We start from the raw sequence: 13,293 nt of genomic DNA, 5'->3' as shown, positions 1-13,293 counted from the left end.
TTTCCTCTCCCACACTTAACTGTGTGTATTAATACCTGTTTCCACTCAACCGCTCAGCAGAGCCGTCACTGTGAAGAGGAGTAATTTCACTGTGACGCATCAGTAAAGTTCTCCACCAACATCAGAGCAGCTCTTATGACGCACGGCAGCGGCTATTTATAACGACAGAACCATTAATTTATTACGTGTAGCTGAAATCGATCATCATAACTGAAGTCCAGAAGTCTTTGTACCACTCAGATTGAAACAGACTTTACAAAATACTTCAACTCAGTACTGAAAACTGGGATACGACCCACATGCAGATGAAGACGAGCACATGACGTAAACTTGTTATATCACAAAACTTTGTCTTTTTTCACGAAACAGTGAGTATGATGCCAAAAGCCAACTTCTGCGTCCACATGCAACGTGCACACACGAGTCACATGGTAACGTGGCCAGACAGAGCCGGCGGGGTTGTTATTATGAGAGAGAACGAGGCCGAGCAAAACCAGTCGCAGGCCACACTGGCTGCATGAGCAGTATGTGATGGAAACCTCACCGAACTTTTCCAGGCAGCAAAAGCTTGTGGTGTCGACACTGGAAGCATTTGTTGCTGCGGCGCTGCTGCAGAGCTGCATGCTGTTATAACTACTGATTTCCCTCAATTAAAAGCACACTCTCCACTCATTTATGAAGATGTGCAGCTCCTGCATCGTCAACAGCACGGTCCTAAAATATGTTTCAAAGTAAAATGCCTTGTGTCAACAACTGAAGGGATTCTGTCAACAGAAACGTTTTCAGAGGACTTTATTTTGAAACAGGAAAGGTTGAGTGAAACATATTTTTGTTTCCTCATATCTGTGACGGATTAAGACATTGAAACTGTACTGAAAGGTGATTTAGAGTCAATATAGTTATCAAAAGACTGCTTTCACTGGCGATTTTTGCTGATAACTGCGCGCATCATGAGTAAAAAATCGTTGAGACTCTGTTTCTGTGCAGCAGCTGAGCCGCAGCTGAGCAGCGCTGCTCATGCCGCCAGCGTGGCTGCTCTAACCTGGTAACATGGGTGCTGAAAAGAAAAACAAAATTTCCTGTGATGCACACACGCTGTTCATGGAAGCAGTGTCGCAGAGATGCATGTTAAAATATCGTTCTCCTGGATGAAGTACAGCTCTATTAAAACAAAGTTTTTCTTGCTGCATGATAAGTTGGTGTGTTGTTATCAGAGAATCTTCCATATGGTGTTAAAATGAGAAAGGCATCAATCACTTCCTGGAGAGACACTGTAGCCTCGAGCCATCACACACACGACGGATGAACATGTAACATGATGGTGTCGTCTCACAGCAGGGTGTCTTTATACTTTATGGCTGCTGGTTTCCTTCACTTTGTTACTTCTGTGTGTAGTTATTGTGATGTCTTCAGACGTCGGTGGTTTTGACGATGGTGAAGCGTTGCTTTCCAACTTAAATTCTTATTATTATTCTTCAAATTAACTACTGCAGACATATGGTAAACAAACAACAGATATTTCATTTAAAATACTAATTCACTGTTTTTTTTTAATACAACAAAAGCTCTTTTCTTCTCCGTCCACATCAGCGACTCGGTTGTTTGTTTCCGTGCACAGTGAAGTGGAGCTGCGGTCACAGCTCGATTCAGACTTAAAAACACTGTTCAAGACAAATTAAACAGTCATAATTACAAAATAAAAACTCTGGATTAATATCCAATTTGGCATTTAATAACATAAATGAACCTAAAAATAAAACAAATTCGAACCCTCACGTCACCAAACCCTGTTGTTGTTTTGTTGTTTGCAATTAACAGTAGTTTTAAAGGAATAAGGGTCTTTTTTTCTGGTTTGTAGAGAATGTTATCCTAAATTTAAGAAGAATGCTTTGGGAAATGTTAGTAAAATATAGTATTTGTTGCATTTTACCATTTTCAGAAAGATTTTAAAACCAAAAATTCCCAGCTGGAACCTCTCAAGTAATTTTTTTACATCATTTAGTAACTGATTTAATCTTTGATATCTTACCTCTTTTCTCTTTTATTGTAAATCTGTATATTTTATTGCTCTGTAAAGCACAGTGCAGCACGCCATCCCAGCAGACTGCTGAGAAGTAGTTAGGATATCGTCAAAGTTTAGTGAGTTTGGGAAAGGCTGTAATGAGGTGTGATGCTGTGAAAGGACACGACTGTGTGAGCACGCTGCTCACTTCTGAGCTCGCTGTTTTATAGCTGCCTCAGTTACTCTGATTGATTGACACTGTTAGAGAGCCTGCTGTGCTGAGGTGCTGAGGTGCATATCCATCGAGCTGCTGCTCTGCTGCTGCTGCTCTGCTGCTGCTGCTCTGCTGCTGCTCTGCTGCTGCTGCTCTGCTGCTGCTCTGCTCCTGCTCTGTTGTTGCTCTGCTGCTGCTGCTCTGCTGCTGCTGCTCTGCTGCTGCTCTGCTGCTGCTCTGCTGCTGCTGCTCTGCTGCTGCTCTGCTGCTGCTCTGCTGCTGCTCTGCTGCTGCTCTGCTGCTGCTGCTCTGCTGCTGCTCTGCTGCTGCTCTGCTGCAGCTCTCCAGGTTGTTACAGTTTCAATCACAGCCTCACATGACTCTGTTTATCTTATCTTATCTTATCTTATCTTATCTTATCTTATCTTTTCCGTCACAGGAAACGTCTTTGTGGTGAGCCTCGCCTTCGCTGACTTGGTGGTTGCTTTCTACCCCTACCCTCTGGTGTTGTACGCCATCTTCCACGACGGCTGGTCACTCGGTGAAACTCAGTGCAAGGTGAGCCGTCACAACCTGAGCATTATTTCTGTAATTCAGCTCAAGTCAAAACAACTTTATTTATTTGGTCCAAAAGTCATAAATTGCTAGTTTGGTTTGCTTGTTTACCACACCCTCTGTCCTCCGTTAAGATTAACCCTTTAGGGCACGCTTTACCCTTATATCGCTCTGTGCACAAAATGCACTTCTCAAAATTAAGCTTTAAAAAATGATTTATTTTTTTCAACCAACATCCTAATTATAAATATCAAATAATTATATATATTTCTGAATGTTAAATGTCAGGTTTTTGTCATGGTGACACTATTTTTTCAGATAGAAAATTGTTGTTTTTTTTTTTTTTTAAATAATATCACAGCCTGGGATACATCAATGATTTGCAGCAACATTGATTTTTATCCATTATTATTTATGAGCAGTTTCAAATACTTTCACTCATGTCGCTCTGCACACAAGATGCATTTTTTCAAAATCAGGCTATAAAAGTTATTATAAATTAATATGATTTTCCTCTTTAATTGAGCCAACATCAGTCCCAATCATAAATATTAAATATTAATTAATTTTCAGATGTTTAACCCTTTAAATGTAATTTTTTTTCATTATGACACTATGTATTTAGACTAAAAAATATATACTTTTTCAATAAACTACATGCTAAGTTCTGTAGATTATTATTTTTTGATTATCATAGCCTGGGATGTAAACAAACTGTAAGTCAGAGCAGACGGCGTTGTGACGGTGTGGATTTATTAGCACCGCGGTGATAAAGCAGCATATTACCGCGCTTTGGCGCTTCGATGTGTTCATGTTTTCAGACATCGATATAATCTAAATCTGCAACTTTAAGGGTTTTTGGGGCAAAAAACCGCAAAGCTTATATTCTCGTTATCACTGCACCGATCTCCTCTCTTTGCTCGCTCTCTCAGGTGAGCGGCTTCCTGATGGGTTTGAGCGTCATCGGCTCCATCTTCAACATAACGGGCATCGCCATCAACCGCTACTGTTACATCTGCCACAGCTTCAGCTACGACAAGCTGTACAGCTACCGCAACACGCTGCTGCTGGTGGCGCTCATCTGGCTGCTGACCGTCGTGGCCATCGTGCCCAACTTTTTCGTCGGCTCGCTGCAGTACGACGCGCGCATCTACTCGTGCACGTTTGCGCAGACGGTGAGCACGTCCTACACCATCACCGTGGTGGTCATCCATTTCTTTGTGCCCATCGCCGTGGTTACCTTCTGCTACCTGCGCATCTGGATCCTGGTCATCCAGGTGAGGCGGAAGGTGAAGTCCGAGGTCCGCCCTCGCATCAAGCCCAGCGACCTCCGGAACTTCATCACCATGTTTGTGGTGTTCGTGCTGTTCGCGATCTGTTGGGCGCCGCTCAACTTCATCGGGCTCGCTGTTGCCGTCAACCCTGAAGCGGTGGCGCCGCACATCCCGGAGTGGCTGTTTGTGGTCAGCTACTTCATGGCGTACTTCAACAGTTGCCTTAACGCCATCATCTACGGCCTGCTGAACCAGAACTTCCGCAGGGAGTACAAGCGGATCGTCATGTCCGTGTGGATGCCACACCTCTTCTTCCAGGAGACGTCCCGGGGCGGCACGGAGGGCATGAAGAGCAAACCCTCGCCGGGACTCAACAACAACGAGCAAGTGAAAGGAGAAACCCTGTGACGCTCTTTCCTCCTCCTTCATCTCCTCGCTCCTCCTCTGCTGTGTTCACTCGTTTAGTGCCATCGATCAGACTTTAACCCCTACTGTGCCAAAGCAATGAACTCCGAAAATACAGACACAGTGACCAACAGTGAGCGGGACTGAGAAAGAAAGAGGCATAGTGACCACGACAGTGGTGTTATCATTCTGTTAAGAGTGCCATTTGTAAAAAACTGAGGCTCATCAATTTCAGTTTGTGCTGATTTTTTTCTATTTTATTGTTTTAAATAGTGCGTTCAAATTTTAATTTTTTAAATCGATCAGTTTAAAATAGGCTTTATGTTTCTGTTGTTTTACGTTTCTGTTGATCAGATCAACACAGATGATGGCAGGTACACCTCAGAATATATAAAAAAACAAAAATGCCAGAAAAGGAGCATTTCCTGGACTCGAAAGTCAGTCTGATCAAGGTGCTCTTTGGGTGGGGATATGCTCAGATTTGAAGAAATCAGCAAGAAAACTCAGAGGCAGTCTCTTTTAAAATGTTAAAATTTCTACGGCATGGTCCTCCAAAATACACATTTCAGCATAAACGCCTTCATCACCTCAGAACGTGTTTCTGTTGATAAAGCTGGGAGAAAAAATGCAAAAAACCACAAATTTGACACAGAAAACTGCTGGGGGAAAATACATTATATGTGAATCCATTAAATCGTCTGCAAATTTTTACCCCACAAGGACCTAAAGCCAGAGGTGGGTAATACACGAACTTCGAGTCACAAATGTGATGACTTTTACAGCCGACCTGACATAATCAAAAAAGGACTTGCAACTCAACTTGAAATTTTAAAATCAATAGGCGGGTTTCTGTAAACTCTAAAATTGTGCAAATTGAAATTGCAAATATAAAATATGTCGAATGGAAACGCGTCAGAAAAAATAAAATAAAATCTCATTTATTGCAAATAAGTTTTTACACTTGCATGAGGTGGTATTTCAGGCGATTCGAAAAAATGAAATGGAAACCCTTTTTAGTCTTTTCTAGGTCACATGATGCTCTGGCTGTGTGCCTGCAGTAGGAACTGGTTCCCATGATGCAGCAGGAGCTACAAGAGCTGTTATTGCATCACATAACTCTGAGAAAGTTGAGCGGATCATCGAGGAGTGAGATGCTAATGTTTTGAACATCCGTTGCCATGGTTACTGGGATGTTATCACCAGAGGAGAAGTCGAGATTTTGAAAAATATCCCTTAAGTTTTGTACAAATCTGTGACAGAAACTCACCTAATCACTTCAAAAAGCCAGAGCTTAACATTTTAAAAATGACTCGCCCATTTAGTCTGACGAGGATTTTTTAGACCCAAAACGATGACACCTCATGAATCTAGAACGGGTTTTTACTACCACTAATGGTACAAAACTCTTACACAAAAACTGTGAAAAATCACGAGCAGATTGAAATTTACTGAGCATATTCCCAAAACCCAGAGGACACTCGCTCTCGTCTTCCGATGATTCTTTCGCGCTACATTGACATTCAGCGCCAACGTTTGGTGCCAGTGTAAGAAGCAGCGTGAGTGAGGCAGCGTTCACACCAGGTCAGGCGCTGTGGCGGTCAGGGTGGCGCAGCGGTGTCACTTTATGGTGCATTTGTACGGTTTGAGGGTGGCGACCGACTTTAAAACGTTAAACTTCTCATCTCAGGGGCTGCTTGTCTTTGGTAAGTTTGTTTATGTTGGTTTAAATCTGAACGATTCCTTTAACATCACTGTAGCATCTTTATGCCTCAAAGACACGTGTGCTCTCCGCACACTGAAGCTTTTAATACACACTTTGTTAGTTATTTAACCCTTTGAAACCTGTACTGACAGACCTGCAAAGCTGTCAGTACAGGTTTAAACCTTTGGACCGTGAGTCAAAGAGCAACTTAGTCAGAAATGTTCCACAAATTTTAAAAAAATTAGAAGATTTCAATTTTTTTATTTATTTCATTTAATTTAATGCATTTAGTTTATTTTTTATTTTATTTTATTTTTTAAAGTAAGGGGAAATGTCTGGGGACAATAGAAAAAACTAAGAGAAACTATATTCATAATTATTTGAATTTCAGATTTGCCAATAAATTATTATGAATTTTAAGTACTTTTAAGTACTATTTTTAGGCAATATCCTTGTTTTTTATTTTCAGTACTCGTGTTTTTCTTTTTTTATGCTAATTTTCTTGTACTTTATATCCATTTTTTATCCATTTCATCATAAATTGCTTATTGCCTTCTCCCCATGTTTTTGTAAGAAATCAGGTTCCAAAGGGTTAAATAACTGAACTTCTAAAGTTTAACTACCTTTTTTAGAAATCGTATTACTTGTTCCGACTGACTGTGGTGTTTTCTGGTCTGACTGCTGGTTACGTGATTGGTCGTTTGGTGTGACGTTGGGTTGCATGTTTTCATTTTTCGCTGCAGGCTGCTGTTTTTTGTTTGTTTGTTTGTTTGTTTGTTTGTTTTTCGGCATCCCCAGCAGCCGCCACCGCCACCGCCCAGCCGCACTATTGAAATGAACGGTAGAAGTGGCGTTTTCGCCTGATTTGGCGGGACTGCAGCCTAACGGTGTGAAGGTTGAGGCGGTGGACGGTCATGTAGCACGACTGACTGCTGCTCAGACTTTGATGCCAGTTTTGTTAAAACACTTAATATGAACGTCCACTTTTATTTTAACGATTTAACATCATGTAAACGTAGCGACCGTCTGTTTTATCATCCGATCAGCTCCAGGAACCCTGAAAACTCAGGAATCAGGTCTAAATCAGACACCAGTTTGCTTTGTAGCACCTCTGAAAAACAGCAGAGATTTGGTAAATAAGCCTGAAAACAGAAAAAAACAGAAGCAGTTTTCAGTCGTGATGAAACAGCTGTGATGTTCGATGGCGGTAACAGAGACCTGCAGATGGGCTGACCAGGTGTCCCACTTTACGCTCCACTGCGCAGCATTTTTATTCATTTATTTTGGGATAGAAATCGGAGCGAGCGCAGACTCATCTCTCACATCTGTGATTATTGTTTTTATGGGTTTTTTCATTGGATTAATCTACAATCCCAATTCCAAAAAACGCTGGGAAGCTGCGTGAAATGTTAATGAAATCAAAATGAAAAGATTTGTAAACTTTTTTTGACATATTTTCTTTTGAATACCATCCAAAGATGAGAAATTTCATGTTCAGACTGATAAACTTCTTTATAAATTTTCGTTTTCACTCAGAACTGTTCACATGGCGCCGCTCTGTCGGTGCTTTTGAAGTACGAGCGCGATGCCAAAAGCCACATTTCGCATCCAACCGTAACACGGCTGGACGGCGTCAGATTTGCTGGAAGGTGCAGGGCGCGTCCACATGCAACGCACACGGGCAGTGTCACTCGTCAGGTAACAACGCTGCAGGTAACCACGTAACTTCAGGAGCGTGTTGTCATGAAATGCAGAATGAGCGTAAAAGAATAAGAATGATTTATCCGTTTAAACATCAAATATCTTTTTGCTGTATTTACTGAGCGTGAATGGGTATGGATACTCCTAACTCGTAAAATAACGCCACTTCATCAGTGTTTTTGGCTTCAGAGCGTGACGCCAAAAGACGCCTTTGGCATGAAACACCTCCGGACGGCATCAGATGAGATCACGGCCGGACAGAACTGTTTTATCTGAATCTCAATAGTTTAATCAACGTAACAGAAAAAAATGAAAAGAAAAGACAGAAAGCTATGTAATTATAGCTGCAGACGGCCGAACTGCAGCTGCTGCGTCTGCCCGATGTGCACGAGCGGCGTCACTTGAGAAGGCAGAACATGTTGCATGAAACGCAGCAGCACGGCATCAGGTTGAAACGCCGCCGGTGACAGCGTTATGTAAGGAGTGCGAGGACGCCTGGAGGGCAGGTGGGACGGGCGACGGGATCCGACAAACCTGCGCTTTGCTGTTCGCTTCCCGTCTAGATTTTCTACGCCTCATCCGAACTCTCCGAGCCAGCATGTGCGGTTGTTGACGTCACGGCGTTGGTCGCCATGTGCTGTTGATCCCTAAACGTAACCACGTGCAGCGTCATCCCAACATGTGCATTTGTTGACATCACAGTAGCGGCATCCCGAAATGAAACAGCTGACTTAAAAGATACCTGAAAACGTTATATTTAGACGCAGAAGTTCGCTGACGAGCTGCAACATGTGACGACTCGTGATGAGAATGTTTTGAAATGAACCTCCAGAGGCCATAAAAGACCGAAAACAGCTTTTATAACACTGAATAAAACAGAAAACAGGTTTTTTTGTCTTATCAAACTGCATCTCTTTGATTTGAACAAGTTATGATCAGAACTGTTGACTTAATATTGATGCCAGTGAAACTCGACGCTTCTTTATCGTGTGAATGATGTTTAACGAGTCGCAGCAGCCTGACGTTTGACTAAACAGCAAAATTCAGCGCCGCAGAGTCGCTCAGAGGCATAACGAGGTGTTACTTTTAAAGCAGGGTCTTTACTGGGACCAGGAACTACATGTGTTTGAGTTTCTTAAATTTCTAAAAAAAAAAAAAAAAAAAAAAGGTTCCTGGAAAGGTTTCTGCAGTGGTAACAGACTTTTTCTCCAAAACATTTTAAAAGGAGTTCAATGAAATGAAAATAGCAGCCTTCAGGTTCTTCTTTTACTTCTGATCAATTTTGATTTTTTTCATTGCTTTTTTTGCATCATTAATTAGGTTAATTGGATTTTTTAAATTATTATTATTACAAATATTTATTGCTAACTTTCATGAGTTTTTTTTTTTTAATTAGAAAACAAAATTGATGAGCCCTAAACATTTATCGCAACTTAGTATGTTTTGTACACCTCAGGGTGCCTGCCTCCTCTGCTGTGTGGGCCTTTCGGGATGTTGGCCATCTGAAAGTGGAGGCACCAAGAGATTAGTAATTTTTGGTGTTTTACATCACAAAGTCCACGACGGACGTCTGATCGTCCACACGGCGGCTTCGTTCTCCTTCTGGACTCCTTCTACTGTGTGTTTTGGAGCACCAGATGTTTTTAAAGGTATAATGTTTCACAGTAATCGTACCTTTAATGTCTACTGGAAAATGATTCTGTTATTTTCTGTCTTTGTTTTGTTTTTTGATAACCATGGGTTAAATGCACTACAGCATGATGAATCCCTTTGTCTCTCACTTTGTTACTGGACGATGCCTCAAATTTCTAACGGGAATTCCCATGGTTTGTCAAAGGTGCCTGATTTAATGTTCATCAAAAGGTTTTACCAGAACAAAAAAAAGAAAAAAAAAATAATTTAAAAAAAAAAAACATCCTAAAAAAAGGTTATGGGGGGGTAAAAGTGTAAAATTAAAAAGCTGTTTTACAGATTTCACTCATCACCTGATAGGGTAGTGTGTCGAGGTGTGTTCACAACAAACGGGACGGCGAAATTTGGCCGGACGTGAACGTTTTCAATATCTGAATTAACGAATTTGCACTGTGTTGAATATATTTTATGGCTTTATGACTCCAGTTCATAAAAGTGTAAAAATGAGAGGAGAGAAAGAATCCAGAAAGAATCAGGAAGCCTTTGAATCGGACACACACACACACACACACACACACACACACACACACACACACACAGCCTTGCATTTCATTCAGTGTCAGTGTGTATCATGAGCCAGATGGCCAAAATCATGTAATTTCGTGTTTACACTTTCATTTTGTGCATCTTACAATATTAAGCTCTAAAGTGGGATACATCACTTTGCCCATTATTAACCCTTTGAAACCTGCAGACGTCACTTTTCTTGTGCTTCTTTCAGACGCCTTTCACAAGCATTTGAACCTTTGAACTGTGAGCAAGTTAGTTTGATTTTTTTGTTCCAGACAAAAAACCTAAAAAAACAGATTAATAATTATAACTCACCTATGACGCATGTTTTTTTAATCCACACATCAATATTACCAACAAAAACAGTGCTCCTGCAGAATAACATTCACATAATATAAATTATTTTTTTCAATCTGCCTGTAAATATGCAGATATTTAGTAATAAAATAGTGGCTGAACTCTGAGCTTTGATTGACACCACACTTCAGCCAATAGGAGCTTCCATGCTGTTGCTATGTCCTTTTGATAGCCAATGAGGGCCTCCTTTACTTAGTAAGGCTTCACAGCCAATCAACAGCCAGCAATTGGCCCGGTGACTTATGGGTCTTGTAGTCGATGACACTCCTCACCTCCAGCAGAGTTCTGAACTCTTTTTTGGCATCGCAGACTGTTATAAATGTACATAAATGATAAACAAACGGCTCCTCTGTGATCTTTTCTTATCAGTTTAGGTTTTCTAGATTATGTTTATATCGAGCAAGCTCACTGAGGCGTCATTATGTGGCTCCATTTTTTTTTTCTCCAGTCAATACGTCATCTGCAGCCTTTTTTTTCAAATAATTATTCAGGTGAAGATTTAAAATAAAAATTAAAATAAAAAATCTTCCACATCAGTGTGTTTAAAACGAGTACATGTACTAAAACTGGAACAACAGCTTTAAATTTACTTTTACTTATGCTGAATTCAGAGGCCTTTCACAGGCTACTTTAACCCTTTTGACACTGAGAAAATTGGTTTGATTTCTGTAGATAACATGCAGGAAAAGGGAATGTAACAAACTGGGCAACTGGGCGAGAAATTCCTCAAAACTTGATGCAAAATTATTTAAAGGTGACAAGAAAATGACCTGAAAACGTATTTTAATTATTTTACAAAAAGAAAAACAAAACAAGGAAAACTATTTATTTATTTATTTGTGTGTGTGTGTGTGTGTGTGTGTGTGTGTGTATGTGCGCATGCGTTTATTTTTTTTTGTGTGTGTGTGTGTGTATATTTACTTATTTATATATCAATTGACAGGATTTTTTTTTCCAAATCATTTTCTTTTTCTTTTTTTTACTTTTACTTTTTTCTTGTTCCTTTTTACTAATTAGTGCTAATATTTAGGCATTTTCCTGTTAAGATGCTCATCGCCTTCCCTTTATGTTTCTGAAAGATATGAAACCAATTTGCTCAGATTTCGAAGGGTTAAACACATCACGAAGCAATCATTTTTTATGTGAAATCATTTTGTAAAAATCCAGAAGCAGCATGTTTTTGGCCGCCTGGCTCACAGCTCACAGATGTACAGTCACTCAGCGTCACTGAAAACAAAAACGCTCCTGTGTGAACACACCTTCAGTCATCGGACAAATGCAGAGCTATAAAATTCTGCTTCGTCTGTTAAACATTAGAACTTTTTAGGTACGTAAACCTACGATAAAGTCATTCAACAAAAACCCTGAAGGTATAAAAGCACAATAATCTCTGAAGGCCGGGCGACAGTGTACTTATGCAGTTTACAGGTTTAATCTTAGTAAAGTTTCAATCTTAGTAACGATGAGAATCACCAATTTCTCTATGCATTTCATATCACGACCAGAGAACATGACAGCAAAACAAGCTTCCTGTGAATAACGCTCCTGTTGTTTTTAATCCTGTCTATCTTAGTAAACACCGAGGGAGGCAGACGTCTCTCTGCCGTCCTCGTCGGTGAAGAATGTGCATGAGTTTTTGTTTATTTTTTATTATTGATTTCTTCTGTTTTGGAATGTCTTTTATTACTTCTGCTTTTATGATTCTGGCTCGGGAGTTGTGATGATAACTGTGAAAAATCGCTGCTGAAAAAGACTAACATGATGATGAAGAAACAATGATGATTATGATGATGATTAATGTTGGAACGGATGCTGCATATTAAATGTGTGCTGCAAAATGCAAACGATTAAAGAAAAAAAAAAAGAAAAAGACTTTGTATTGTTTTTAACCCTTTAACAGTCACACTAAGGAATGCTTTTGTTAACGATTATACGACATTATAGGCTGTAGAATATATTAACAAAATGCATCAATTTATCAAGGAAAAAAAAAAACGTTTTCCCGGTATAATGCATTATAAAAAATGCAAAAGTCAATGGAATATAACAGAAATCTGAAAAACAAAAGTAGCTTTATATATTAAACATATAGAATAAATAAACAAAATACAAATAAATCTATTAAGAAAAAAAACAATTGGTATAAAATATATGGTTAAAAAAATTGTCAGTGATAAAAAATTGAAATAAAAGTAACTCACAAAATGAGTAAATCCACAAAATAAATATAAAAAATAAACAAATAAAAATAATAATAAAAATATTAACAAAATCTGTTTAAAATGTATGAAAGAAATATACAGTTGATTTCATATAAAAAAATAAAATTGAATCACATTATCATTAAAATATGAAAATGCATCCTATTTAAACATCTGTATTAAATAAAATTGGGTTTTTGCAAATTTTTTAGGAAAGCAATTTGATCCCAAAAAAAGTCAAGTATGTAGTTACGATGGCTGTTAAAGGGTTAAAGGAGCACTAAGCGACTCTCCTGTGAGTTTTTCTTCAAAAAGAAAATAATGCAGAGAAAACACGGAGGCTCATATAAGAGACGAGCTTTTACTGCTATTGTCTCGTTTTATGAGTATATCCAATATTTTAGTAATGTACTCGCTACTTCCTGAATTCCTGAATTGTTGTTGATTGTTGGCCAAACTACTCGCTCGTTTCAAAGAAAGCAGACTGATGTTGTATTTGCTACTTGAATATATGACTGAAACATGATTTATAAGTTGTAAAAAATTGTCGCCACTGTAAAGAGAAACTCAATAAATAAAAAAATATTTTAAATTTTCGGAACCTGTTTTTCTTTAGCGATCACGCAAACTGGTGTCAGTTCACGTTCACATCTCTTTAAAATGTGCTAAAGAATATTAAC

The 13,293-nt window shown here is 39.3% G+C and overlaps 1 protein-coding gene across 1 annotated transcript in view; it reads left to right on the top strand.

Annotated features, from left to right (window-relative positions):
• Positions 1 to 4,453, top strand: part of LOC121943347 (melatonin receptor type 1B-B-like) — a 43,127-nt gene extending 38,674 nt beyond the window's left edge. The window contains exons 2-3 of the mRNA XM_042486866.1: positions 2,656 to 2,774; positions 3,704 to 4,453. Coding sequence (XP_042342800.1) covers positions 2,656 to 2,774; positions 3,704 to 4,453 — 869 coding nt within the window. The remainder of the gene's footprint in view (positions 1 to 2,655; positions 2,775 to 3,703) is intronic.
• The last annotated feature ends 8,840 nt before the right edge of the window (positions 4,454 to 13,293 follow it).

This window comes from Plectropomus leopardus, chromosome 5 (assembly GCF_008729295.1).
Source record: "Plectropomus leopardus isolate mb chromosome 5, YSFRI_Pleo_2.0, whole genome shotgun sequence".
NCBI classification, from domain to species: Eukaryota; Metazoa; Chordata; class Actinopteri; order Perciformes; family Serranidae; genus Plectropomus; species Plectropomus leopardus.
The sequence above is the reverse complement of the archived record's forward strand: the minus strand, read 5'-3'. Positions and strand labels throughout refer to the sequence as shown.